General features: G+C 37.9%; 1 protein-coding gene across 1 annotated transcript in view; it reads left to right on the plus strand.

Annotated features, from left to right (window-relative positions):
• The window catches only part of ITSN1 (intersectin 1), a 213,827-nt gene that overhangs the window by 95,981 nt on the left and 89,967 nt on the right, over positions 1 to 27,879 (plus strand). Inside the window, exons 8-14 of the mRNA XM_063081469.1 lie at positions 263 to 363; positions 5,801 to 5,864; positions 10,422 to 10,559; positions 11,958 to 12,073; positions 21,277 to 21,539; positions 23,581 to 23,730; positions 23,819 to 23,959. Coding sequence (XP_062937539.1) covers positions 263 to 363; positions 5,801 to 5,864; positions 10,422 to 10,559; positions 11,958 to 12,073; positions 21,277 to 21,539; positions 23,581 to 23,730; positions 23,819 to 23,959 — 973 coding nt within the window. The remainder of the gene's footprint in view (positions 1 to 262; positions 364 to 5,800; positions 5,865 to 10,421; positions 10,560 to 11,957; positions 12,074 to 21,276; positions 21,540 to 23,580; positions 23,731 to 23,818; positions 23,960 to 27,879) is intronic.

Here is a 27,879-nt window from a genome sequence, read left to right on the forward strand (position 1 = left end):
AATTTTATATACAACTTGAAACAGCCACATGGTCTGTTGTGTTTATCCTTGATTCTGGAAAAATAATGAGCTTTTCTGTTTTGAGAGAAATTACTCATGGGAAGCACTCATTACAGAAAATTCAGAAGTATTGACTGGAAAATAAATAAAATATAGTTATAGTTAGATATCATTATTAATTCTTTATTAATTGTTTTAAAGAACTTTAGTAAGTAATTCCTTATAGTTAATCCTCTTTGTCTTCTTCCTCTTTCCCCCACAGTGTCCCTCCAGTGGCAGAATGGGCGGTTCCTCAGTCATCGAGACTGAAATACAGACAGTTATTCAATAGTCACGACAAAACTATGAGTGGACACTTAACAGGTATTTACAAATAAAAATTAATTTAGTGAAATGTGATCTTTGTTCTAAATGCAGATTGTTTCTTGATATTAAGTCAAAGATATTTTCCAAATGTCTTTCTCTATTTCCTTATTTCTCAGTAGTGTTCATTATCCCTATTTTCTTGGGTTCTCATCTACTGATAACTCCATCAATATTTACTTTATTCTGCCATTCCATGTTGCTTTTTGGTAAAATGGAACATAAACCAGGGAACCTCCTGTACACTAAAAACCACTAATATCCAAATTAAAGCACTAGCAAAGAAGCACTTCTGTGAACAAAAACTAGCCTCAGGTCTGAAGTCCAGCTTTGTAGATGACCTTGAAGAAGCTTACTCTCCAGGTCAGAGTTTGAGGCAGTATGCAAGGTGAAAGGGAATCACTTGGGAATTTGGAACATGGCTCTTCCTGAACATGGTGACTAGCTCCCACCTCTTTGGATCTTATTTCTTCATCCATAAAAAACTAGAGTTAAGCTGTATGATCTCAATGGATTTTTAAAAAATATGATTCTGTTATCTATATAATTATGGTAGAGAAGAATTTTAGGATACCATCCAAACCTTTCTCAAGAAAAGTTAAATACTTAAAACTGATTAACTCAAGTGTTATAAGGAAAAACATAACTTTAATAAAGGAAAATAGAAACCTCTGATAAAAACATAAGTGTAAAAGGATAATATTGTAACTGCCTTCTAACAAATATGAAAGGAAGGAGAAAGAGTTAATTTTCCTGAGGTGGAGAAGCAATGATATATAATACAAAACACTCTTAAGTACTGATTCTTACTACCCCCCCCTTTTTTGTTATTACTAGCAATTGCAATTTTTACTTCCAGAAGAAAAATGTATGTGTTTAAAAATGTAAGGGTTAAATGAGTCTTTGAAGGGTTCTGATCTAATCTTGAACCCTGATCCCATAAACGATCTCAACAGTCACTTGAAATAATCATGTATTTGTATCTGAAGGGGTGAATAGTAAGTATATACAAATTCTCTGTATGTCACACTCACTACCTGCTAAAGCAGTAGCTGTCATTTTTATACATAGTATGAAAAACCAGGGTAGCTTATGCAGGCACTGAAGGAATATTCAATAGTATAGTTTTAAGTACTGTTTTACACAGTTTGTTTGATACCGTTGCTCCATACAAACCCAGAACTACATTGCCAGTGACTCTGTAAATATTTCTTCAAAACATTGTTGGTGTTTGCTGTGAGTCAATGAAAATAGTATTAAAATGCAACGTTGATGTAGAAATTCTTTCTTTCTTGGTAGGATATGTTTTATGAGTGGAATTCAGTATCTACATCCCAAGTACAATGACCCAGGCATTTGAATATTTAGATTTTTTAAATATCTGAGATAGAAAGTGAAACTTGAAATATACTAGAAAGAAAGCAGATTTTGCTATTGTTTACCTGCACACTTATTACTAGTTTGTTCTGGCAAGAATTTAAGGTGGGAATTTTGTTTTTGAACCAGACCTTTGTATAGTCATGTCAAGTAGAATAATTTGTTACAGTAAATTTAAAATGTGAATAAATAGAGAAATTTAATTTGTTTTCCCATTATGTGCTTGTGAGGAATCAATACAGGGTATGTTTTAGGTTAAACTGGACTGTTGCTGGAAGCAGAGCTGATTTGTTGAGATGGATGAAATGTAAAGGTTATTGTCTTGATCACAACTATGAAAATAATTCTATGAACTCAGAGTCCCAAAAGCAGTTGTTCACTCAGCTAAGGGACAAGAGTAATATGAAGAAAGCTGATAAAGAAAGATCCCAGTATATAAAGAGGCCCAAGTGAAATATATAATTTAATATTCTTGATTTCTTGTTTTTCTTCCTTCTTGGTTTTGTTTTTTGTGGGTTCTTGTTTTAAAGCAACTAAAAAGCATTTTTGCAACGTGCATGTAATTATAATTCTTAATCTAGTGCAGTAATTCTCAGCTTAGGAGTTGTGATATCCTAGTGTTATGAATACCAGTTAAAAGTACAGGGGGCTGGCTGGTTAGCTAAGTTGGTTAGAGCACAACCTTGTAACACCAAGGTACAGGTTCAGATCCTTGTACCAGCCAGACACCAAAAAAAGAAAAAAGTACAGGAGTTGTAGGTAATTTGTTTTAATACAAATTGGAGGAAAATCTAGGTTATTTTTATACTTTAATTCACTTGCTTTCACATGTGTTTTTGGATTGGGGTGGAATTATCATTTGCTCTCCAAGAGTTGCACATAACCTGTAGCCCAGCTGATCTGTGCTCTGGCCTGTAGCAGATGCCCATTGTTAATATACTGTTGGTACTTAGTGGGATTCCTGATTATCATTATTTTCGTATTCTTTTGGATGCCATCAAATTCTGGCTATGTGTGTCAAACTACGTTGTGGGCATAAGAATGTCATTGATTGGTCCCAGCAGAAGAAAGTGAAAACCTCTGATCTTGTGACTTGAGGTAATCCACCTTGGAAAATGAAACTAATCCAGTGGTGGGTACACTTGTTTAGGTGGATACCCTGTTCTTCCTTTGCAACTTGGTGTGGAAGTTGTAGCATGCTCTTAAAAGAGACAGCCTTATAAAATAGAGAAGGCCCATTCTTTAATTAAGATCATGTAAGAAGCTGTAGAATTCTGGTAATCCTATTAATGCTAGCTCATCCTCTCAAAGAGGTATTTTATTATCTCGTTGCATTCTGAAACAATGAATATGCTATTCAGTTATTCATCTATTAATCAAAAAAGCTAAAGTCTTCGTCCTTTATTTATAAAATAAAGCATTAATTCCTTGTAATTATCTCTCTCTTTTCCATTCATACTTTCCTACCTAAACATGGATTCCCATAGTGGAGTTTGTGAACTTGAGATTTCTGTTTATTCTCATAATGTTTCCTTATAAGCCTGTGCTCCAAAGTCGCTATTGCTTTATGTACGTAGGTTTCCACAGGAGAGTTCTGTGCACACAAAGCTCGATTTTATGCTGTCCTCTTATGCTCAGATGCTACCTTAGCTGTTTTACAACAATGTTTTAGGACATATAGAGTATTAGAATTGAAAGAAATAATTGTGATCTTCCAGGGTAGGAATCAGCAAACATTTTCTTTAAAGAACAAGATAGTAAATATTTTAGGCTTGCGTATGTTCTGTGTTGCAGCTATTCAACTTTGCTGTTGTAGCACAAAAGTAGCTATATGTCATATTTAAATGAATGAGCATGGCTATTTTTCAATAAAACTTTATTTACAAACACAGGCAAGAGGCCAGATATGGCATACAGGCTGTAGTTTGCCAGTCCTTGCTCTGTATTATTTCCCACATTTCAGAGAGGAAAGAACTTCATTTTAGAGAGCTAAAATAGTTTTGTTAATTCCACATGTCATTAGGGAGTCAGGACTGGGATCCAAGCAAGTCTCCTGATATCCAAGTGCTGAGCCAGTTCTTCACATTTATTGTTACTCTTTTTATTTGGAGTAGATAAAATATTAACTTTCTTTTATGTAGTTATGGAGTGGGAAGAATTGTTTCAAGTGCAAATTAAGACATTCACTCAATTTTGCTATTTCTAATTTAATGTTGCCAACATTCTAAATACAATGTTACAGACTCTAAAGATAATGATGAGTGAACTCATTCCAGTATACCACCGAACCTTTAGAATCTTTGCATTAATTCAATAAAGATTATTTATTATTCTTAGATGCTCCCAATAAGCACACACACTCGACAGGAATGTAGTCATACGTTCACCAAAACTTAGAATGTTCACTATTCATAATAGCCCCAAACCAAAAACTACCCGACTGCCCATCACGAGTGGAATGGATAATAAATTGTGACGTAATCACACAATGATATACTATATAGCAGTGAGGATAAATGTTCTACAACTACACACAGCAATATATTGAGCAAAATAAGCCAGGCATCACAGAGGACATACTATATGGTTAGAGGTTAGGCTACACTTTGTGGTAGGTGATATGAGGGGGAAGGCGGAGGGGCTTTTGAGGTGCTGATTGTATTCTGTTTTTTGATCTGGGTACTGTTTGACCATTTTCAGTTTGGAAAATTAATTAAGCTATATACATGTGCACATGTATAAATATATACATGTATTATTCATCTATGCTGTTCTGCCAGTATTTTATATGTAAATAAAAGTTAAAATATTGTTGGTAATATTAGCTACCATTTATTGAATGCTTTTTATGTGCTAGTACTATGCTCATTGATATGGTTCCTTATATGATGGATCATAGACTTGTTAATCTGTAAAGGACCTCTGAAATGAGAAAATTAGGGTCCAAACAAGTGAAGAAACTGCCTCCCCAAGTCATTAACAAAGTTTGGACTGAGCCAGGAGCAGAGTCCTCAGCCTCCCGGTTTGCTGGTACTTTTTATTTCATTCTCTGGGGCTCCATTTTGCTGGAACCTTGCAAGGATTCTCAAAAAATCCCTCACTTCTACTGCTTGCTGTGCAAAACGCACCTACTGTGTGTTTTTGATGAGATAACATTTGAAATAGCTAAAAGCAAAAATTTATGCATAGGAGTCTTTTTTTAAACATAATTGCTACAGCTTTTTATTCTTTGGTTCATCTGTTTTCCTGGGACTACACCTTGAGAGGCAGTGCTGGAAATAAGACATTTTCATCTCTCTGTCCCTGACTCTGGTTTATTTAAACACTCAAAATCTCTCATTGTGCTTTTGTCTGATACCTAGGGCTAATTTCATGCCAGAAATAAAGATATTTATGATTATTTTAAGAAATGAGAGTTGATTTTGAAAGAAGAGTTGAAATTCCAGGAATTCTTTTTTTTTTTTTTTTTTCCCTAACATGGGAAGTGTGTTCTAGTCCTGGCTGTGATATTAGCCATTTGTGCAACCTTGAGCAATTTGCCTTTTTTTTTTTTTCTCTTTCTTAAGTCTATACAATGAAAAAGTTAGAGATCCCTCTATAGTCCCTCTTTCTCTAAGAGTCTCTGAATCTTCTGCTGCATTCATCTGGTATTGGTCATGGTGGAGGCAGCAGGCAGTGGCAGTGGCAGTGGCAGAAGATATTAGATTTAGAGAGAATAAGTTTCAGCTTTGTAAATAAAAGCCTAATATAAATAGAGATGGTCATCTAGACAGAGGGGCAGGTTTTACTTTGAAAGTCTAATCTTACATACTCCTTCTTTATTAAACATTCATTTAACAAAAATTTATTGAGTATGTGTCAGATGCCGTGCTGTACTTTGTGTTTCTTCCTTTTTCATTGAGGTTTAATTTCCTTTTTAAAAAGCCCCTAGGGTGATAGCAAATACTATTTAAGGCATTGTGATTGCATGAGATTGTGTAGTACATGTGTGCAGAGCCCTGGTCTTCCTGTACAGTATTTGCTGGCTCATCTTTTTATCTTTTTCCTGGTTTCTGTTTAGGTCCCCAAGCAAGAACTATTCTTATGCAGTCAAGTTTACCACAGGCTCAGCTGGCTTCAATCTGGTAAGAAGTGAAAAGTTCTTTGGTTTGTATAAAGTGAAACTTTATTTCTTAGATTGGTATGCCCTCATGGATTTTTAGATTAATATTGTTATTTATGGGGGCGATATTTAGAGTATGATTAATTTTCACTGAGTTGTGATGATTGCCTCTCTTATTTTTACCCCTATTTATTTTGAAGAATACAAAAGCAGAGAAATTAATACATTGAATTCTCAAGAACTTATAACATAGCTTAACAATTCTCAACTCATGTCCAGTCTTGGTACTCCTTTCTTTCTTCCTGATTATTTTAAGGCAAATATCAATTATATCATTTCATCTGCAAATATTTCAGTTGTGTCTTTAAAGAGATAAAGGTTTTTTTTAACATAACTGTATAATGCCAATAATTTACTTAAACATTTTACTATTCATCTTTATCATTAAGTTAATCAGGTAGTTTCAAATTCCTTAGATTGTTTCATAATCTTTTTATAGTTTATTTGTTCAAATCAGGACTGAAGTAAATCTATGCTTTGCAATATTTGATTGTTACATGTTGTAAGTCTTCTTTAATCTATAAATTCCCCTTGTTTTGCTGTCCACTTTCCTCCCAGTCTGCATCTCCCAAACCCATAGAAACAGACCAGATTATATATCCTATAGTTTCTTAATGGCCTAACTTTTGATGATTGCATATCTGTGGTGTTGTTTAATTTGTTCCTGTATTTCCTGTAAATTGGTAATTAGATCTAGAGTAAGGTTTCTCAGCCTTGGCACTGTTGACATTTCGGGCCCAATAATTATTTGTCGGGGGTGGGCTGTCCTGTGCATTGCAGGATATTTAATACTATCTCTGCCCCTGACTTGCTAGATGCCAGTAGCATGCCCTCACTCCCAGTTGTGACAGTCAAAAATTTCTCCAGATACTGACTAATGTCCCTTGGGGTACAAAATCATCCCTAGCTGAAAACCACCGATCAGATTTAAGGTTTTTTTTGTTTGTTTTTTGTTTGTTTGTTTGTTTTGACAAGATAGCCTCAAAGCTGTTACTGTGTACTTTCATCAGGAGGCACATAATGTCTTTCTATTTTGTGATGATTTTTAATAGCTATTGATGAGCATTGCCTAGATCCTATAGGTTTCTTTACATTTAAATGTTAACCAGAATGGTTTCTTTAGAAGTGTGCATCTTTTAGTTAAGCGTTGATGATTGTGTCGGGAAGGTAAACCTGGTCTATACTTCTCACATGCTAAGTTCATTATTTTCTTTCAGGGCACTTTTTTTTTTTTGAAGAAAACAAAATTTTATTAATATTGTTTTTTACATTCTAGGATGTTGTGGAGCAGTTGGGAGGGAGAGGGAGACGAGAAAAGGGAAGGAAATGGGATGGAAGAAGGAGGAGGGAGGAGGAGGGGTGGGATTGAGGCCTGTGGCACCCCCCTCATTCCTACAGGGGAGACCGCGGGGCTTCCAGCAGCAGCTTGGTCATTGCTGGGCTGGGTGCAGATGTCAGGGGGATGTGAAAAAGCCCTCGCCCCCACCGTCCCAGCTCTGGAACCTGGGGCCCTTCTTGCTGAGGCTTGGTGGTCATTCCTGGGCTGGTTGCACGTATGGGGGGGTGTGGCCGAGGCCCTCAGCCCCCACCTCCCCATCCTGGGAGAGCCTGGGGGCTTGCTGCCTGCAGCAGCTTGGTAGTCCCCACTAGGCTGGCTGTGGGTGTGTGGGGGTGCATGGTGAGACCCTTGGTCCCCCAACCCCCCTGGCTTGGGAGATCCCAGGGTGCTTCCTGCAGTGACTCAGTGGTTGCAGCTGGGCTGGCTGTGTCGGGGGGCCATGGCCAAGGCCCTCATCCCCCACCCTAGGGATTGGTTGCTGGTGTCAGGGGGCATTGTTGAGGCCCCTGGCCCTACCCCCTTTATGGCTTGGTAGCCCAGGGGACTTCCAGTCCTTCTATGTGTTATAGGTGTTCTTTGGTGAAATGAGACCTTTACTAGGTAATATGAAACTTTGTCTCTTCCTGCAGGTACTTTGTTTTTGCTTTCAGTTCTGTCTTGGATTATTTGCTATTCCCACCATTTAACCTCTGTGCTGGAACTAATTTGTTGTCCTTTGCTTACTTCTAAAATGGGTGTGCTTCCTGTGGAGACCAGTACTTGAGCTGTGTGGTTGAGCTATATTGCTGCTTTGCTGCTGATTCCCTAGGGAAGCTTTTTTGTGCAGCTCAGGTTTTAATGGTTGAATTTATCGAGAGATCTGAAACTCTGGTCTAGGCCTGAGTCTTTTCATCAAACTGCACCCCATGCAATTCTATATTCCTGAGCAGTCTCCTCTGGAGTGGTCCTTTGCTGATAGGGGTGCAGATCAGCTGTCCTTGCTGTGCCCCTGTGTTCTCCCAGTGGGCCCATCTCCCCCACCTCCCGTGCTGCAAACACTTCCCGTGGGACAGGCTGTGCACTGGTCCCTTGCGATGACTCACTGGCCTCTGAGTGGCTCCTTTGCTTCAGTTGTTATGGCTCCTCACTCCTATGTGAGTCCACGGGAACCCTATTAGTGGTCTTGCTGTCCTGAGGGTCACCAAGGCCCTCTTCTCCTCTGCTACCTCTAAGCAACTTCATCCAGAGGGCACAGCTGTATAGCTCCTGCTCCGTTTGCTCAGCAGCTCCAGCCTGGATGCAGCCGGGGCTTGAAATGGTCCAAGTGGTTTTTTCTTTCTCTCACTGTGGCTTCTCCTGCCTTCATGCACTCTGTAGGTTTCTCTTCCTCTTCCCCTGAGCTCTAGTGGCCCCAGCTTGGCTGTCATTGTTTTTTTATAGTTGTAAATTGGTTGATTTGTGGCAAAGAGTGACACTGGTGACTGTCTATTCTGCCATCTTGACCAGAAGATGCAAGGCACATTTTTATGGCTGCTTCACAAGTGACCAAGCTCAAGTGCTAGTCCCTTTGCCCCTCCTCTCCCCTCCTGCTTTGTATTAAACAGTCTGCCTTTGGCAGTAGAACAGATGAGTTAATAAGCATCTTATATCTATGGCACACCAGACTTCTTTAAGTCTGGGTATGTGCTAGTATCTTAGGGCCCTCTGAAATCTAAACTTAAGATCTAACATTTATGGAGGTTGATCGACAGTTTATTAGATTGTTCTCATGACAATAGTATACATAGAAATGTTTATTATACATTTCTCATTTATAACTTGCCCTCTTTGGAAAAAACACTTGAGGTTTCTCCTTAGAATGTTATTATATTCTCCTACATACTGAAAAGACTTTTTAATTAAATGTTTATAGCTATAATATATCAAGTATGGGGAAAAACAACTAAGAATTTCAACTGCCTTCTTATCTGATTTACCAAGGAGTGGTGAATGATGGGACCTGAAAAGGGGAAGAGAATAAGGAAGAACAGGCAGGGATTTTCATTTGTGGCTCTGTTCTGTTTAAAGATGGGTGTCTGACATCTAGAAAGGCAAAACTACAGGGACAGAAAAGAAATCAGTGGTTGCCAGGAGCTGTTGACTTTAAGGAGACATGGGAATTTTTGGTGGTGCTGACACTATTCTATATATTGTGGTGGTAGTTACACAACTGAATATGTTTGTCAAAACTTGCAGAAATGTACTCTAAAAAGGGTGAATGTTATTGTGTGGATATTATACCTTAATTTTAAAAAAAATTATGGCACCTGAAGAAATTTTAGAATAAAGAGGAAAGTTTGTTTTTTATCATTGGCAAAGCCAGTTTCCTAATGTAACATTTGACCTATTGACATTCTGGTGAGTAGATGTGTTGCTGTCTTGCATCTTCTTTTGTTGTCCAGAAGTTTTAAAGTAAAGTCATATTCTTGGAGATGCTAGGAAAATCTGTTTGCTTAATTAGCTACTTTGTCAAGTTCATTGTGAAGAGTGATAAAGATCGTATCGCAGAATTGCGGAAGAGGAGACACCTTGGCTCTGTGGCTGGAGGACATAAAGATCCACCCTTGTAAGTCTAGATTAGGTGGTGTCTCAAATCTGAATATAGCCATAGAGAATGTATAATGAATGGTGTGGCTGTTTATAATAAAACTTAATTTATAAAAACAGGTGTAGGCCAGATTCGGGAAACTGGCTGCACTTGTTTTTATAGAAGAAGTTTTATTATAAAAACAGCTACACCATTCATTATGTATTTTCTATGGCTACTTTACCACTACAATGGCAGAATTCAGCATGACAGAGATTGTATGTTTCACAAACCATGAAGTATTTACTGTCTGACTTTTTACCGATAGTTTGTCAATCCCTCGTCTAGAGCATAGCATTTAAAAATATGTAGAATATGATTGTGATATATTTTAAATGGACTTGCAAGGATTGAGCAGAGTATCATTATAATCATAGTAAGCATTTATTGAATGCTGAACAACTTGCCAGCTATATGAAATATTTCATTTAATCTTTGCAACAGTGTGAAATAGGTACTATTTTTACAAACTGAGGCTAAGGTCAGAATAAGAAAACAGCTTTTAAATCACTCATGAATAGTAAGAAGCATGCATTTTCATGAAATTGGAATACAGTGAACTTTTTGTTAAATAGGAATCTTTCTGACATTGATCAAGATGGAAAACTCACAGCAGAAGAATTTATCCTGGCTATGCACTTAATTGATGTAGCTATGTCTGGCCAACCACTGCCACCTGTCCTGCCTCCAGAATACATTCCACCTTCCTTTAGGTAAGAAACATTTGGCTCTTGTAAGAAATTGTGTGCTGAGTACGTAAATTTCAAACTTGGCTTTGTTGACTGTGTGTTTATAGTGATTTTCATTCCTGACAAGTAAATGAAATATACATGAATTCAAGAGAATCTTCTTATCTAGGTTCTCTGTTAATCCTGAGCCTGTTCTGTTCTTCAAAGTACTTGTAGTATATTAGTAAAACAATGATTGTTGATTTTTATACCAACCTGTATAATCAAAGCTCACCAAAAATTTTAGGAACAGATGCTAGCATTGAAAGAGAAACCATATAAACCTGTATATAGAAAATAAAGCAAGGAGATTGTACTATGAATTCTGCATATTTAAGGGATAACAAAAATACTGGCAATGTAGAAGTTATAATCAGGAAGATAATTAAAGAAAATGATCCTGGTCTGAAACCCAGTGTCAGTAGGGATGCCAAGAGAGTCCCCTGAGGTCCATTTGGGAGATAATCTGCCATACTTGGTGCCCCACCTACACACGTGCATGCACGCACACACTGTCTTAGACAGTTCTGTCTCCTGGCTTTAAACAGAAAAGACGGATATGAGATCTTACAAGTACAAAGAAGAATGAAAGAAAGAAAGATAAGAATTTCTGTCCTGAGTCCTTGAACTTCAGGAAAGACTGGAGCAAAATCCCCCTAAAATGAAAGCAATAGAACCATTGCTGTCATCCCATCCGAGGTACAGGAGTGAGCTAAAGAAAGTATGACTATGTAGGAAGTGACGGGTAGCTGAGGCAGTATGCCTGTGAAATCCCACAGCTGCAGGAATCACTGCAAGTGACATTTATCATTGGAAGCTGATTAAAAAGAAAGAGGGAGATTGTTTTCAAAGATCAGGTTAAAGGTATAAAGTGAAACTAGTCAGTGAGCTAAGTGATTTGTTTTAAGAACTATGAAGTACTAACATTTTGTGTGTTTATGAAGGGATGAGATGGAGAGACTTTGTAAAGGGAAGAGATACTGCCAATTAGTTGAGCTGCTGATCTTCTCTTGGAGAAATTTAAAGTTGCTTAAGAGAGTAATGATAATAGCAGCTAACACTGAGTCCTTACTATGTCCCAGGTATTGTTTCTAGCCACTTTATGATTATTAACTAATTCAGTCCTTTGGAGTTTTTAATTTTGGTGGCAGTTCTAAACATTTTGAACAAGCTTGGCACTCAGAGTCTGATGATGTTCGAATACTCATTTAAAAAAAAACTCTTTATAAATAGAGAAGACCAAATCTTTATCTTTTCCTCCACTATAAACGAAATTTGCTCCATGACTATGGTATAGTTTTTGAAAATTCTTTTTCAAAACGTATCCAGTTTTACGTAGACAGCTTTATGTGAATCTTTTTCTTTTTTTCCCCACAATTACAGAAGAGTTCGATCAGGCAGTGGTGTATCTGTCATAAGCTCAGCATCTGTAGATCAGAGGTTACCAGAGGAACCAGTTTTAGAAGATGAACAGCAACAATTAGAAAAGAAATTACCTGGTAAGGCAGTCTTTATATTTAAGTTATATCATATTAGAGATTTTCTATCTCTGAGGCAAAGATGGCAGTAAAAATAAATTTAGCTTTTGACTTTTTTCCTGTGTTCTTTTAACTGGCTTTAGTCAGGAAGAGACACTTTCAGCTACGCTTTTGGATTTGGATCTATGTAGAGAAATAGGAACATTATGTACTCTGCTAATGCACCCTTGTTCTAACTTTTAACTTGAAATCTGATTGTATAGTGCTAAACAGAAATTTTATAAATATTATTTATAGAATATAGAATACCAGAAACTGGTAAATGTTAAGGGGGTTGCTTAGGAATATTGGAAACTCCTTAATAGCAGCAACCTGTTTTAAATTTAATGTGAGCTTGTTTTAAATAATCCTTATTTATAATGGTAAATCTATCATACTATTAAAATAGTCTAAGATGACCATGAATTAGTAATGATGAGATGATAATGATACTAAGAATCAAATAAAATTTATTATGGAGTCTCTTTATGTTAAATACCTTGTCAGTTTCATTTTGCTGCGTTTAAAGTGCTTGGCAGCTAATTAGTCTGCTCAGGATATTAGCTCTCTTAGTTTATTCTCTAAAATAATTTTGTTCACTGATGAAATACTTACTGCAAATGTTCTGTGTGCAAGGCTGTGTTTTGACTAAGCAGAGAATCTAAATGTTCATAATACATGGTTTATGCCCTCTAGAAACTTGGATTTAAGACGTCCATATAAACAATCACAGGCTGTCTGGTTAGCTCATTTGGTTAGAGTGCAGCCTTGTAATACCAAGGTCAAGGGTTCAGATCTCCATATGGGCCAGCTGCCCCTTCTCCCCACCGAAAAAAAGCTCATATGAACAATCATTATAAATGTGATAAATTCCTTGAGAGTATTATACATGCACAGCAGAACATACTTGTGGCTGGTTGGCATAGTCTAGGAAAGACACAGGAATTAAATCTCTGTGGAAGAGATCACAGTTGAGTTGCGACTTAAAGATGAATAGGGACACTATAATTGGAAATGAGGAACATCAGAATTTCAGGGTTTTGTTTGTTGTTTTTTGTTTTTATAATTTTCTGTTTTAATTTTGTTTTTTAAAGTTTCATTTTATTTATGAATTTGTGGGGTGCAATGTGAAGTTTCATTACACATATACAGAATTTCAGGTGTTGATAGCAACAGGAGTAAATTCTCAATGGCAGATAAGGACAGGAATTGTTAGAATTTAGAATTTTTTTGTTGGTAGTTGGCATTTATTTAAAATTTTGAACAGGATCTTAGAATTTATTGAGGTTTCAAGATGGCGGTGGCTGCGGCAGCTGGCGCGGAGTAGCTGAGGTGGAAAAGGCGGCCACTGGGCCTCAGGCAGCGGGGAAACTTGTGGACCTTCCTCTCGCCATCTCTTAAGGGAGGACTGCAGCTGCTGGCCGGTCGTGGGGGCTGAACGCCACTTTGCCCCCTGCAGGAGAGGCTGCCTCATTTACAGGCAACAGCTTTGAAGTGTGGAGCAGGAAAAGAACTGTTTCTTAGCTGCAAAAGTGAGTCTTGAAACAGGGAACACGGCGCCAGGGCTGCTGTGGATGCAGCCAGGATCCCGGAGGCCGGGGCCGCGCTGAAGGCACCAGCTGCCCTACTCAGGATTTGAGGTTTCAGGCCAGCATTAAAGAAGATTCCTGGGAGCGCCCGAGCCGCGCCGCGACTGAACAGCCCGAGGCGGCAGCGGCCGAGAACACGGAAGGCGACAAACCAGAGGCAGAGAGCGAGCACCCGACCTGGCACAACCCTGTGAGTGACCCTTGGCCTAGTTCTGTTCGGGGGGCGGATACCCGCCCGGCTCCCGCCTGCACCACCAGGCCACTCACCGCCCCGGTGCTGCCTCCATTTTCCCAGGTACGGGCAGCTCCGCCCTGCTCGGCCATCACTGAGCCCTCCCACTTGCTTGGCCCGGCGCGGGGCTTTCCGGAGCCTGCGGGCCGGCCTGCTCTCCCACTCCCTCCGCGGTTCTCTGGCGGGGATGGTGGCGTGGGGCGTCCCTGGCCAGTGTTGGGAGGGCAAGGAAGTACGGGCGGGCTGACAGTCACTCCACCACACCCTGGACTCCGGCCCCCGGTAAACTTCCTGTTACTGGGAGGCAGATACCATCTCTGCGGCCACCAGTTTGGAAAAAAGCCTAACGAATTACTGGTTGGGAATAGTGTGGTAGGAGAGTTCCCAGGTCCGCTTGAACCTGCCGGAGAGCAGGCTGCAGGCGGGTGCTAGACTCGGTTTATACCGGGGGGATACAAAGGTGAACAAGACCCGAGAAAGATCTACACAGTGCTACAAAGGCACCCAGAGAGACCGGTCATCTGTGCCTAGCAGAAACCTGGTAGACTTCCTGGGCGAGGCGGTGCCGAGCAGGGTCTTGAAGGTCCAGCTGATAGACGAGGGGTGCAGAAGACACGCCCCAGCCCAGCACAGTGCGCACAGAGGGGGGAGATGTGCGGCCAGGGAGGCGGAGACTCGACAGAAACCACACACCCTGTGGGGTCACCACTGCATGATCTAACAGCCAGGGCCAGAGCACACGGAACGGGGAGAAGTCCTGCACAGGAAGTGAAAGCTCAACAGAGATCACACACCCTGTGGTACGTGATCCACCAGCCCAGCAGAGTCCAAGCTGACCAGAAAGGTGGCTCCCCGGAGAAGCCCAAGACCCGAGGCAACCACACACACAAGGCACTAGAGGCCAACTGAGCAGTCACGGAGGGAGCCATACCAAATTGGCAACCACAGCAACATCCTAGTTAGTCATTACTCTCAAACCGGTGGACTGTGAAACCCCCTGCCACAATGAATAAACACCAAAAAAAAGATACCAGAAATACAAAAAATCAAGAAAGTACACCACCAAAAGTTAATAAATCTCAAACTCTAGATCCTATAGAGCAAGAAGCCCTTGAAATAACTGACAAGGAATTTCGAGTGATAATTCTAAGGAAACTGAATGAGATACAAGAAAACTCAGCTAGACATCATGATGAAATGAGGAAAAGTATACAGGATCTGAAAGAGGAAATGTACAAGGAAATCAATGTCCTGAAAAAAAATGTAGCAGAACTTGCTGAACTGAAGAAGTTATTCAGCGAAATAAAAAACACAACGGAGAGTTTAACCAGCAGGCTTGTCGAAGTTGAAGAGAGAACCACTGAACTTGAAGATGGGCTGTTTGAAATAACACAAGCAGACAAAAAGAAAGAAAAAAGAATCAAGGACATGGAAGAAAATCTGAGAGAGATATCAGACAACCTTAAGCGCTCAAATATCCGAATCATGGGTATTCCAGAAGGGGAGGAAAATGGAGATTCCATTGAAAACATATTCAACAAAATAGTGGCAGAAAACTTCCCAGGTATAGGAAAAATCACAGATCTTCAGATCCAGGAAGCTCAACGATCTCCAAACGTATTCAACCCAAAAAGGCCTTCTCCAAGACATGTCATAGTCAAATTGGCAAAACTCAGAGACAAAGAGAGAATCTTAAAAGCTGTAAGAGAGAAGCGTCAAATCACCTATAAGGGAGCCCCAATCAGGTTAACATCAGACTTTTCATCACAAACCCTAAAAGCTAGAAAGGAATGGGATGATATTTTCAAAATACTAAAAGACAAAGATTGCCAGCCAAGAATACTCTACCCTGCAAGGCTATCCTTCCGAAATGAGGGGTAAATAGTATATTTCTCAGACAAACAAAAACTGCGGGAGTTCACTACCACATGACCACCCTTACAAGAAATCCTCAAGGGAGTACTGGGTTTGGTTCCTGAAAAATAACTACCACTGCCATAAAAACCCAAGAAAAATCTAAACCCACTAGTACAATAAAAATGGCATTCATGAAGAGAAAACAAGCTAACAAAAACACTATCTACAACCTAAGGAACCAACAAACAAAGAAACCAAACAGTAAATCAGAAAGCAAGGAACAAAAGACACCTAAGACAACCAAACAACCAATAAAATGCTAGGAATAAATCAACACCTTTCAATAACAACTCTTAATGTAAAAGGCTTAAATTCCCCAATTAAAAGACACAGACTGGCTGACTGGATCAAAAAGGAGGACCCAACTATATGCTGCCTACAAGAGACCCACCTCACCCATAGAGATTCACACAGACTAAGAGCGAAAGGATGGAAAAAGATTTACCATGCAAACAGAAAAGAAAAAAGAGCTGGAGTAGCTATTCTTATATCTGACAAAATAGACTTTAAACTAAAAACCATAAAAAGAGACAATGAGGGACACTACTTAATGATAAAAGGACTGATCCATCAAGAAGACATAACAATCATAAATATGTACGCACCCAATGTTGGAGCAGCCAGATTTATAAAACAAACTCTATTAGACCTAAAGAAGGAAATAGACACTAATACCATAATAGCAGGGGACCTGAACACCCCACTGTCAATATTAGACAGATCATCTAGGCAAAGAATCAGTAGAGAAACACAAGATCTAAACAATACTCTAGACCAATTGGAATTGGCAGATATCTACAGAACATTCCACCCAACAACCTCAGAATATTCATTCTTCTCATCAGCACATGGATCATTCTCCAGGATAGATCACATATTAGGTCACAAATCAAGTCTCATTAAATTCAAAAAAATTGCAATTATCCCATGTATCTTCTCAGACCACAATGGATTAAAACTAGAAATTAATAACAAACGAAACTCTGGAAACTATACATACACATGGAAATTAAACAGCATTCTACTTAATGACATATGGGTCCAAGAAGAAATCAAGCAGGAAATCAAAAAATTTATTGAAACTAATGAAAACAATGATACATCATACCAAAACCTGTGGGATACTGCAAAAGCAGTATTGAGGGGAAAATTTATTGCATTAAACGCTCAGTTCAGAAGAATGGAAAGATGGCAAGTGAACAACCTAACACTTCACCTTAAAGAACTAGAAAAACAAGAACAATCCAAACCTAAAGTTAGCAGATGGAAAGAAATCATTAAGATCAGAGCAGAACTGAATGAAATTGAAAACCAAAAAACAATTCAAAAGATCAACGAATCAAAAAGTTGGTTTTTTGAAAAGATAAATAAAATTGACAAACCATTAGCATGGCTAACAAAAAAAAGAAGAGAGAAGACTCAAATAACAAAAATTAGAAATGAAAAAGGCGATATTACAACTGATTCATCTGAAATACAAGGAATCATTCGAGACTACTATAAACAACTATACGGCAACAAATTTGAAAATTTGGAGGAAATGGATAAATTTCTAGACACACACAAGCTCCCAAAACTGAACCATGAAGACGTAGAAAATCTGAACAGACCAATAACAACAAAGGAGAGTGAAGCTGTTATCAGAAGGCTCCCAACAAAGAAAAGCCCAGGACCAGATGGATTCACAGCAGAATTTTACCAAACATTCAAACAGGAATTGACACCGATTCTTTACAAACTATTCCAAAAGATTGAAACGGACGCAAATCTCCCAAACTCATTCTATGAAGCAAATATCATCCTGATACCAAAACCAGGTAAAGATATAACCAAAAAAGAAAACTACAGGCCGATATCCTTGATGAATATAGATGCAAAAATCCTCACTAAAATACTAGCAAACAGAATACAGCAACACATACGAAAAATTATTCATCACGATCAAGTGGGATTCATCCCAGGGATGCAAGGTTGGTTCAACATACGCAAATCAATAAATGTGATACACCATATTAATAAACTCAAACACAAGGACCATATGATCATCTCTATAGATGCTGAAAAAGCATTTGATAAAGTTCAGCACTCATTCATGACAAAGACCCTCTATAAGTTAGGTATAGAGGGAAAGTATCTCAACATAATTAAAGCCATATATGACAAACCCACTGCCAATATCATCCTGAATGGGGAAAAGCTGAAAGCTTTTCCTTTAAGAACAGGAACTAGACAAGGATGCCCACTCTCACCACTGCTATTCAACATAGTGTTGGAAGTACTAGCCAGAGCAATCAGAGAAGAGAAGGAAATTAAGGGCATCCAGATGGGAAAAGATGAAGTCAAACTGTCCCTGTTTGCAGATGACATGATCCTATATATCGAACAGCCTAAAACCTCTACAAAAAAACTGTTGGAATTGATAAATGATTTCAGCACAGTAGCAGGATACAAAATCAACACACAAAAATTAGTAGCATTTCTTTTCTCCAATAGTGAACATGCAGAAGGAGAAATCAAGAAAGCCTGCCCATTTACAACAGCCACCAAAAAAATAAAATACTTAGGAATTGAGTTAACCAAGGAGGTGAAAAATCTCTATAATGAGAACTACAAACCACTGCTGAGAGAAATTAGAGAGGATACAAGAAGATGGAAAGATATCCCATGCTCTTGGATTGGAAGAATCAACATAGTGAAAATGTCCATACTACCCAAAGTGATATACAAATTCAATGCAATCCCCATCAAAATTCCAAAGACATTTTTCTCAGAAATGGAAAAAACTATTCAGACATTTATATGGAACAATAAAAGACCACGCATAGCCAAAGCAATGCTCAGCAAAAAAAATAAAGCTGGAGGCATAACACTACCTGACTTTAAGCTATACTACAAAGCTATAATAACCAAAACAGTATGGTACTGGCATAAAAACAGACACACTGACCAATGGAATAGAATAGAGAATCCAGAAATCAACCCACACACTTACTGCCATCTGATCTTTGACAAAGGCACCAAGCCTATTCACGGCGGAAGGGACTGCCTCTTCAGCAAATGGTGCTGGGATAACTGGATATCCATATGCAGGAGAATGAAACTAGATCCATACCTCTCACCGTATACTAAAATCAACTCAAAATGGATTAAGGATTTAAATATACACCCTGAAACAATAAAACTTCTTAAAGAAAACATAGGAGAAACACTTCAGGAAATAGGACTGGGCACAGACTTCATGAATACGACCCCAAAAGCACGGGCAACCAAAGGAAAAATAGACAAATGGGATTATATCAAACTAAAAAGCTTCTGCACAGCAAAAGAAACAATTAACAGAGTTAAAAGACAACCAACAGAGTGGGAGAAAATATTTGCAAAATATACATCTGACAAAGGATTAATATCCAGAATATATAAGGAACTCAAACAACTGTACAAGAAGAAAACAAGCAACCCAATTAAAAAATGGGCAAAAGAGCTAAGTAGGCATTTCTCTAAGGAAGATATACAGATGGCCAACAGACATATGAAAAAATGCTCAACATCACTCAGCATCCGGGAAATGCAAATCAAAAGTACATTGAGATACCATCTAACCCCTGTTAGGATGGCTAAAATCCAAAAGACTATGAACGATAAATGCTGGCGAGGCTGCGGAGAAAAAGGAACTCTCATACATTGTTGGTGGGACTGCAAAATGGTGCAGCCTCTATGGAAAATGGTATGGAGGTTCCTCAAACAATTGCAGATAGATCTACCATACGACCCAGCTATCCCACTGTTGGGAATATACCCAGAGGAATGGAAATCATCAAGTCGAAGGTATAGCTGTTCCCCAATGTTTATCGCAGCACTCTTTACAATAGCCAAGAGTTGGAACCAGCCCAAATGTCCATCATCAGATGAGTGGATACGGAAAATGTGGTACATCTACACAATGGAATACTACTCAGCTATAAAAACGAATGAAATACTGCCATTTGCAACAACATGGATGGACCTTGAGAGAATTATATTAAGTGAAACAAGTCAGGCACAGAAAGAGAAATACCACATGTTCTCACTTATTGGTGGGAGCTAAAAATTAATATATAAATTCACACACACACACACACACACACACACACACACACACACAGAAACCGGGGGGGGTGGGGAAGAAGATATGACAAGCACAATTATTTGAAGTTGATACGACAAGCAAACAGAAAGGACATTGTTGGGGGGGAGGGGGTGAGGGAGAAGGGAGGGAGGTTTTGGTGATGGGGAGCAATAATCAGCTACAATGTATATCGACAAAATAAAATTTAAAAAAAATAAGATAAATAAAATTAAATTAAAAAAAATAAAATTTTGAACAGGAAGCAATATAATCAGAATATTTCATTTGTACATTCATTTTTTCAACAGTCATTTATTATATGCCTACTTTGTACTAGGAATAGTGCCAGATGCTGGAATTAAAAAAGATGTTTATCTCACAGATATGTACAATCAACTGTGTTTCAACAACAACAAAAAATGTTTAGAGATTTTCAGATTTTTTTCTAACTGAGATGAAATAAGCATAATGTAAAATTGTTCATTTTAAAGTGTACTATTCAGTGGCTATCTTAGTTAGCTTGGGCTGTCATAATAAATACTATAGACTGGGTGGCTTAAACAGTGGAAATTTATTTCTCACAGTTCTGGAGGCTAGAAGTCCAAATTCAAGGAGCCATATGATTTGTTTTCTGGTGTGGGCTGTCTTCCTGGCTTGCATACAACAGCCTTCTCTCTGTGTCCTCACATGGCTTTTCCTTGGTGCATGCATCCAGAGGGAAACAGACCTCTTTCTCTTCCTCTTTTTATAAGGCCGCTAATCTCATAAGGAGGACCCTTATGACCTAACCTAATTCTGATTACCTCCTAGAGACCCGATATCCAAATACCATCACATTGGGGTAGTTGGGGCTTCAATATATGAATTTGGGGGGTGAGGGACACAGACATTCAGTCCAGTCACAATGCTGTGAAACCACCACCTCTATTTTGTTCCAAAACATTTTCATCACCCCAAAGGAAAACTCCATACACAGTCACTCCCCATTTCCATTGCTCCCATCCCCTGGTAACCACCAATCTGCTTTCTGTTTCTTTAGATTTGCCTATTGTGGATACTTCATATAAATGGAATCATATTGTACGTGACCTTTTGTGTCTGGCTTCTTTCACTTAGCACAATATTTTTTAGATTCATCCATGTTGTCGCATGTATCATTACTTCATTCCTTTCTGTGGTGGAGGGACTTTTAAGGTGTCAGGGTAAAGAGGATGCTTCCTCCTCTAAATCACCAAAAATACAAGAAGAGCAAGAACACCAAAACATGCTTGATATCTTTGATCTCTAGTCCCTGATAACAGTATGTGAGGGAAGTCTGTCCGATCTGTTTCTTGTTTTAAAGTAACATTTGAAGATAAGAAGAGGGAGAATTTTGAACGTGGCAATCTGGAACTGGAGAAACGAAGACAAGCTCTCTTGGAGCAGCAGCGCAAAGAGCAAGAGCGCTTGGCACAGCTGGAGCGGGCAGAGCAGGAAAGGAAAGAGCGGGAGCGCCAGGAACAAGAGCGCAAAAGACAACTGGAGTTGGAGAAGCAACTGGAAAAGCAACGGGAGCTAGAACGGCAGAGAGAGGAAGAAAGGAGGAAAGAAATTGAGAGGAGAGAGGTAAATGGCTATGGAGCAATCCTGTAATTAGTGTGTGAGTGGGCTCTCTCTCTCTCTCCCTCAATATCTCTCTGTCTCAGAATCATTCATTATTATTGATCTATTAATACAGTCTTTCTTCCCCCTTTTACAGTTCGATAGTTTTAATATATTTACAGAGTTGTGTAGCTATCACCACTATCTAATTCCATAGCATTTTCATCACCCCCCAGAAACACCTACTCAATAAGCAGTTACTCCCCATTCTGCTCTCCCAGTCGCCCTGGTGCACTACTCGTTTTCTTTCTATCTCTATAGATTTGCCTATTCTGGATATTTCTTATAAATGGAATCATACAATTTGTGGCCTTTTGCGCTTGGCTTTCATTTAGCATAATGTTTTCAAGATTCATTCACATTGTAGTATGAATCTGTACTTTATTTCTTTTTATGGCTGAGTAATATTACATTATATGGATATACCACATTTGTTTATCCATTCATCAGTTATTGGGGTGCTTCTACTTTTTGGCTATTATAAATAATGTTGTTATGAACATTTATGTACAAGTTTTTGACTAAACAGTCTTATAAGTGGTTTTCTATACTTATACTTTTTTCTCTGTATTTATACACCCATATAAAAAATATAAAGGTTTATATGTTGGAGAGGGTAGGCATTTTGTAATTTTTTTTTAAAACCACTGTAATGGTATCATACCCATTATATTGTTCTACAAGCCAAGCTTCCTAAATTTGGTCCCATACCTGGATAGGGTCCAAGCCAGATCTCTTGTCTGTATTTCCAATTTTAGTATATTGCTACAGAAGCAATGCCATGATTCTCTCGTGTGTATGAAATAGAAAGATGAGGAATTTTTCTTTATAAAAAAATAATACATTGGTTTTCTCTCCTAATGATTGCTTTATAAAGCTTGTAGCCATAAGCTGCCTTTTATTCAGGCAGCTATACACAGATACTAACAAGATTTTAATTTTCATAATGGACAACCAAAAGATAGTCAACCTTCCCTTCTCAGTGTAAAAAAATTACATGTTAGAATATTTATTTTAACTTACTTAGTAGACATTTACCATGTGCCAGGCATCATTAGTGCTGTACGTAAGGTGGTGACTAGACACTCTACCTGTCCTCCAGGATATTTTCAGTGTGGTCAGAAAACCAGTAAGTCACAGGCAGTTTCAATAAAGAGTGCCAGGTGTTCTGATATGTGCTCTATCTAGCAGTCATCGGGGTCAGTGTTGAGGAGAACTGACATGTCCAAAGAAATTACAGAAGCTTTTGTGGTAATAAGGAAATGAAATTTTCCTTCTTCTTTGTGAGTCAGTGTATTAGTCTGTTTTATGTTGCTATAACAAATACCTGAGACTGGGTAATTTATAAAGAACAGAGATTTATTTGGCTTACAATTCTGGGACAGCTGCATCTGGCACAGGCCTCAGGCTGCTTCTACTCATGGCGGAAAGCGGCAGGCAGCTGGCAGGCACAAGCAGATCACATAGCAAGAAAGAGAGAGGGGAGGTACCAGGGTCTTTTTAAACAACCCTCTCTTGAGGGAACTAGTAGAGCGAGAACTCACTCATTAATCCCCCTCCCCCAGGGAGAGCATTAATCCATTCATGAGGGATCTGCCCCTATGACTCAATCAGTTTCCAACATTGCCACATTGCAGATCAAATTTCCACATGAGTTTTGGAGGGGACAACACATCCAAACTCCATCAGTCAGTAAATAAGAAAGAGCACTTTTTGTTTAGCACATCAAGTGTTCTTGAAAGCATAAGGAATGGAATTCCAGTGGTGAAATGATCCTGTCAGTTCTCATCTTCTGTAAATACAATCATTTTAAATATTCCCTTTTTTCCCATAGAATGAATATTGTACTTTTATAAATTTTTTGTTTTTTAGTATGATTACTTGTAATGTTTAATAATATTTCATCCCTAAAAGGAAAGACTTACTAGATGTTACTTTTGTTAAGAGACATTGTATAGTGCAAAAGCTGAAAAATTAATAAATTGTCTGTTTGTAAATGTCACAGGCTGCAAAACGGGAACTTGAAAGGCAACGACAACTTGAATGGGAAAGGAATCGAAGGCAAGAACTACTAAATCAAAGAAACAAAGAACAAGAGGACATAGTTGTACTGAAAGCAAAGAAAAAGACTTTGGAATTTGAATTAGAAGCTCTAGTGAGTGAAGCTTGATTATGCTTTGGAAATATACTAACACTGAACCATTAAAAATGGTAATAATTTCTATTTTTTTCATTTGTTAAAGAATGATAAAAAGAATCAACTAGAAGGAAAACTTCAAGATATCAGATGTCGACTGACCACCCAAAGGCAAGAAATTGAGAGTACAAACAAATCTAGAGAGTTGAGAATTGCTGAAATCACCCATCTACAGCAACAATTACAGGTGAGAAAAACATGTTCCTTAAAAGCTTTTAGGTTTATGTTCTTTTCTCTTAATTCATTTCATTTGTTTATTCACGTAAGAAGCATTAAACATCTACTGTGTGCTAGGTGCTGGGAAGCAAAGATGCAGGAAACAACGTCCATGCCAAAAAAGTGAGCTGTCAAATACACAAATTCAGCAAATGTTTGCTGGGCACTGCTGTGTGCCTGGCGCTCTTGCAGGCACTGAGGCTACAGTAGTGAACTGTTGAGACGAGAACCCCATCTTCCTGGAGCTTATTTTACCTTGTGTTTAAGGAGGTCAGGACAGGCCTTTCTGTGGAGGTGACATTTGAGCAAAGAGTTGAAATCTCTGAGCAGCTAAGCCATATGGATATCTGGCAGAGCAAACTCTAGGCAGGGAAACAGCAGTGCCAAAGTCCTGACATTGTGAGTCTCCGGAATATCATTTATAGCAAGGAGACCACTGTGGTTAGAGCAGATGGGGGCCAGATCAGACAGGATCTGTAGTCCAGCGACAGGTCTTTGGCTTTGCTGTGATAATTACAATAAATAAGTGCAATTAAGTACGTCAGAGGGATATGAGAGATATATGTATTGAGAATAGTTGTAGACACGATGGAGTATTATTAGTAGTTCTATGTTCATTTTATTGCTTATCCAAAGTTTCCTATTTTATTTTTTTCCTTTTATTGCCTATCTCCTGGTTTGGTATCAACTATTGAACTACAGGGGCATTAAATTCATGTAAATATTATCTGCAGGTCATCATATTGGAACTTTGGGACTCTTCATGACAGGTTTCTTTTGCCTAGCATGGCGTTTTTGAGATATATCCATGTTGCAGAGTTAATGATTAGTTTGTTTCTTTTCATCATTGAGTAGTATTTCCTCATTTGTCCATTCACCTGTTCATTAATATTCAGTTTCTTTTCAGTTTGGGACTTTTATGAATACAACTTAATGAGCATTTAAGTACAAGTCTTTATATGGAAATGTGTTTTACTTCTCTTGGGTAAATTTTTAGGAGTGGAATTATTATCATATAGTGTAAGTTCAACCCTATAAATAACTATCAAACCATTTCCAAAGGGTTTGTACCATTTTACATTCTAACCAGCAGTATGTGAGTGATACTCATCCTTGCTAATACTTGTTGTTATTATTTTTAATTGTAACATTTCTGGTGGGTGTGTAACAATATTTCATTGTGGCTTTAATTTGCATTTCTCTGAAGACTAATGATGTTGGGCATCATTTTATCTGTTTATTGGCATGTATCTTCTTTTTGTGTGTATCCTTGTTGAAATGTCTGAATCAACTGTTTCAACCTCCTCCCTTATTTGTGGGGGAAGGGTGTTACTTTTCTTACTGTTTAATCATAAGAGTTCTTTATATAGAGGGTACTTCAAAAAGTTCTTGGAAAAATAGAATTGAAAGATAATACAGATCTTTCCATGAACTTATTCTTTTTGTGGAGGTTGAGGTGGCTGGCCTGTACTGGGATCCAAACCCTTGACCTTGGTGTTATAACACCATGTGCTAACCAACTGAGCTGACTGGCCAGCCCTTTCCATGAGCTTTTTGCAGTACCCTCACATTCTTATTAACAAGTCTTTTTGTCATATACATATTTTAAAATATTTTCTTTCAATCTGTGGCTTGTTTTTCATTTTTTGTAATGGTGTTTTCCAAAGGGCAAAAGTTTAAAGTTTTGAGACAGTTCAGTTTACCAATTTTTTCTTACAGTGTTCTTGCTTTTTGTGTTTTAAGAAATCTTTGACTACTCCATGATTGCAAATATTTTCTCCCAGAAGTTTTATAGTTTTATATGTTTAGGTCTGTGTTGCATTTCAAGTTGATTTTTGCATGTAGTATAACATGAAGGTTGAGGTTCTTTTTTTTCCCATACCGATACCCACTTGTTGTAACACCATTTGTTGAAAACACTGGCCTTTCTCCCACTGAATTACCTTGGTAGCTTGTTGAAAATCAATTGGACGTTTTGTAGAGGTCTATTCTGGACTCGCTTCTGTTCCTTTGATTTATGTCTGTGCTTTCACCAGTACCTCACTCTGTTGATAACTATAGCTTTAAAATGATTTTTGAAATCAGGTAGTGTGAGTTCTTTACTATTGTTCTTCTTTTTCAAAATTGCTTATGGCTTTTCAAGGTCCTTTACATTTCCATATAAATTTTAGAATTGGCTTATCAGGTTTTACAAGAATACTTAGATTTTTGTTGGTATTCTATTGAATTTATAGATTAATTTTGGAAGATTTAACATCTTAACGATATTGAGTCTTCTGGCATATCTCTCAATTTATTTAGGTTATAAATTTCTCTCAGCAGTGTTTTGTAATTTTCAGTGTACAAGTCCTGTACATATTTTGTAAAGTTTATGCCTAAGTATTTTGTGGGTTTTGATGTTATCGTATGTTGCATATTTTTGTTTCAACTTCCAGTTGTTATGCCAGTATATAGAAATAGAATTCGTTTTTGTATACTAACCTTGTTATCTGTTTTGTTGCTTAACTAATTTATTACTTCTAATGGCTTTTTGTAGCTTCCTTAGGGGTTTCTATATACATACATGTGACATGTGTGAATAAGGACAGCTCTATTTTTTACTTTCTAAGCTGTATACCTTTTATACCTTTTTTTTTTTTTCTTACTTTATTGACCAGGACTGTCAGTACTATGTTGAATGGAAGTGGTGACAGCCTTGTTCTGGATCTTAAGAGGAAAGCTCTTGCACGATTAACTATGATGTTAACTAGGTTTTTTGTAGATGCCCTTTATCAAGTTTAGGGACTTTCCTTTTATCGTGCGTGCATGGGTGTTGAATTGGGTCACATGTTTTTTTCTGCATCTTTGAGATGATGATATGTGTTTTTTCTCCTTTATTTTGTTAATATGGTGATTTATATTAATTGCAATTTGAATATTAAATACACCTTCCATTTTTAGGATGAACTTCACATGGTCATGGTATATTGCCTTTTATAAAAATATTTTACTAGATTCAATTTGCTAGTATTTTATTAAAGATCTTCATTTAAATTTATAAGGGATATTGATTTGTAATTTTCTTGCAACGTCCTTGTATATTTTTGGTATCACAGTAGTACTGGCCTCAGAAAATAGGTTGGAGAGTACTGCTTTCACCTCTATTTTTCTTAAAATGTTTGTGTTGAAATGGTATTTCTTCTTTAAATTTTTGGTGGCGTTCACCAGTGAAGGCTTCTGGGCCTGGAGCTTTTTTAAATAGGGCTATTCAGATTTTCTATTTCTTCTTGAGTTTGTTTTAATAGTTTGTTAATAGTTTCTTTCAATGAGTTTGTTCATTTCATGTAAATTATCAAATTTATTTGTGTATAGTTCACAATATTCTCTATTACTCTTTGCTAGTTTGTAGTATCCGTAGTGATATTCCTTCTTTCATTCCTGATGTCGATGATTTGTGTCCTCTCTCTATCATTCTCTCTCCCTGCCTCTCTTCCTCCTCCTCCTCTTCCTCCTCCCTCCCCACCTTCCTTCTTCTCCCTTTCCTCTTGATCTTCTTCCTCCTCCTTCTTTTCTTGATCATTATAGCTGGAAGTTTGTTGGTTTCATTGATTTAAAAAAAATAAAAATTTAAAAAAACCAGTCTCTTGGCTTTATTGATGTTTCTCTATGATATGTCTGTTTTCTATTTCATTTACTAGTGCTCTTTTCTTTATTGTTTCGTTCCATTTACTTATTTTGGGTTTAATTTTTTTTGTGTGTGTCTAGTTACATAAGGAGGAAGCTTAGATAATTGAATTTGGAACTTTCTTCATTTCTGTATTTCATTTTAAGCTATCAGTTTTCTTCTAATCACTGCTGTAGCCATATTCCATAAATGTTTAGTATAGTGTATTTTTTTATTCATTCAACTCA

Source organism: Cynocephalus volans, chromosome 1, assembly GCF_027409185.1.
Source record: "Cynocephalus volans isolate mCynVol1 chromosome 1, mCynVol1.pri, whole genome shotgun sequence".
NCBI lineage: Eukaryota > Metazoa > Chordata > Mammalia > Dermoptera > Cynocephalidae > Cynocephalus > Cynocephalus volans.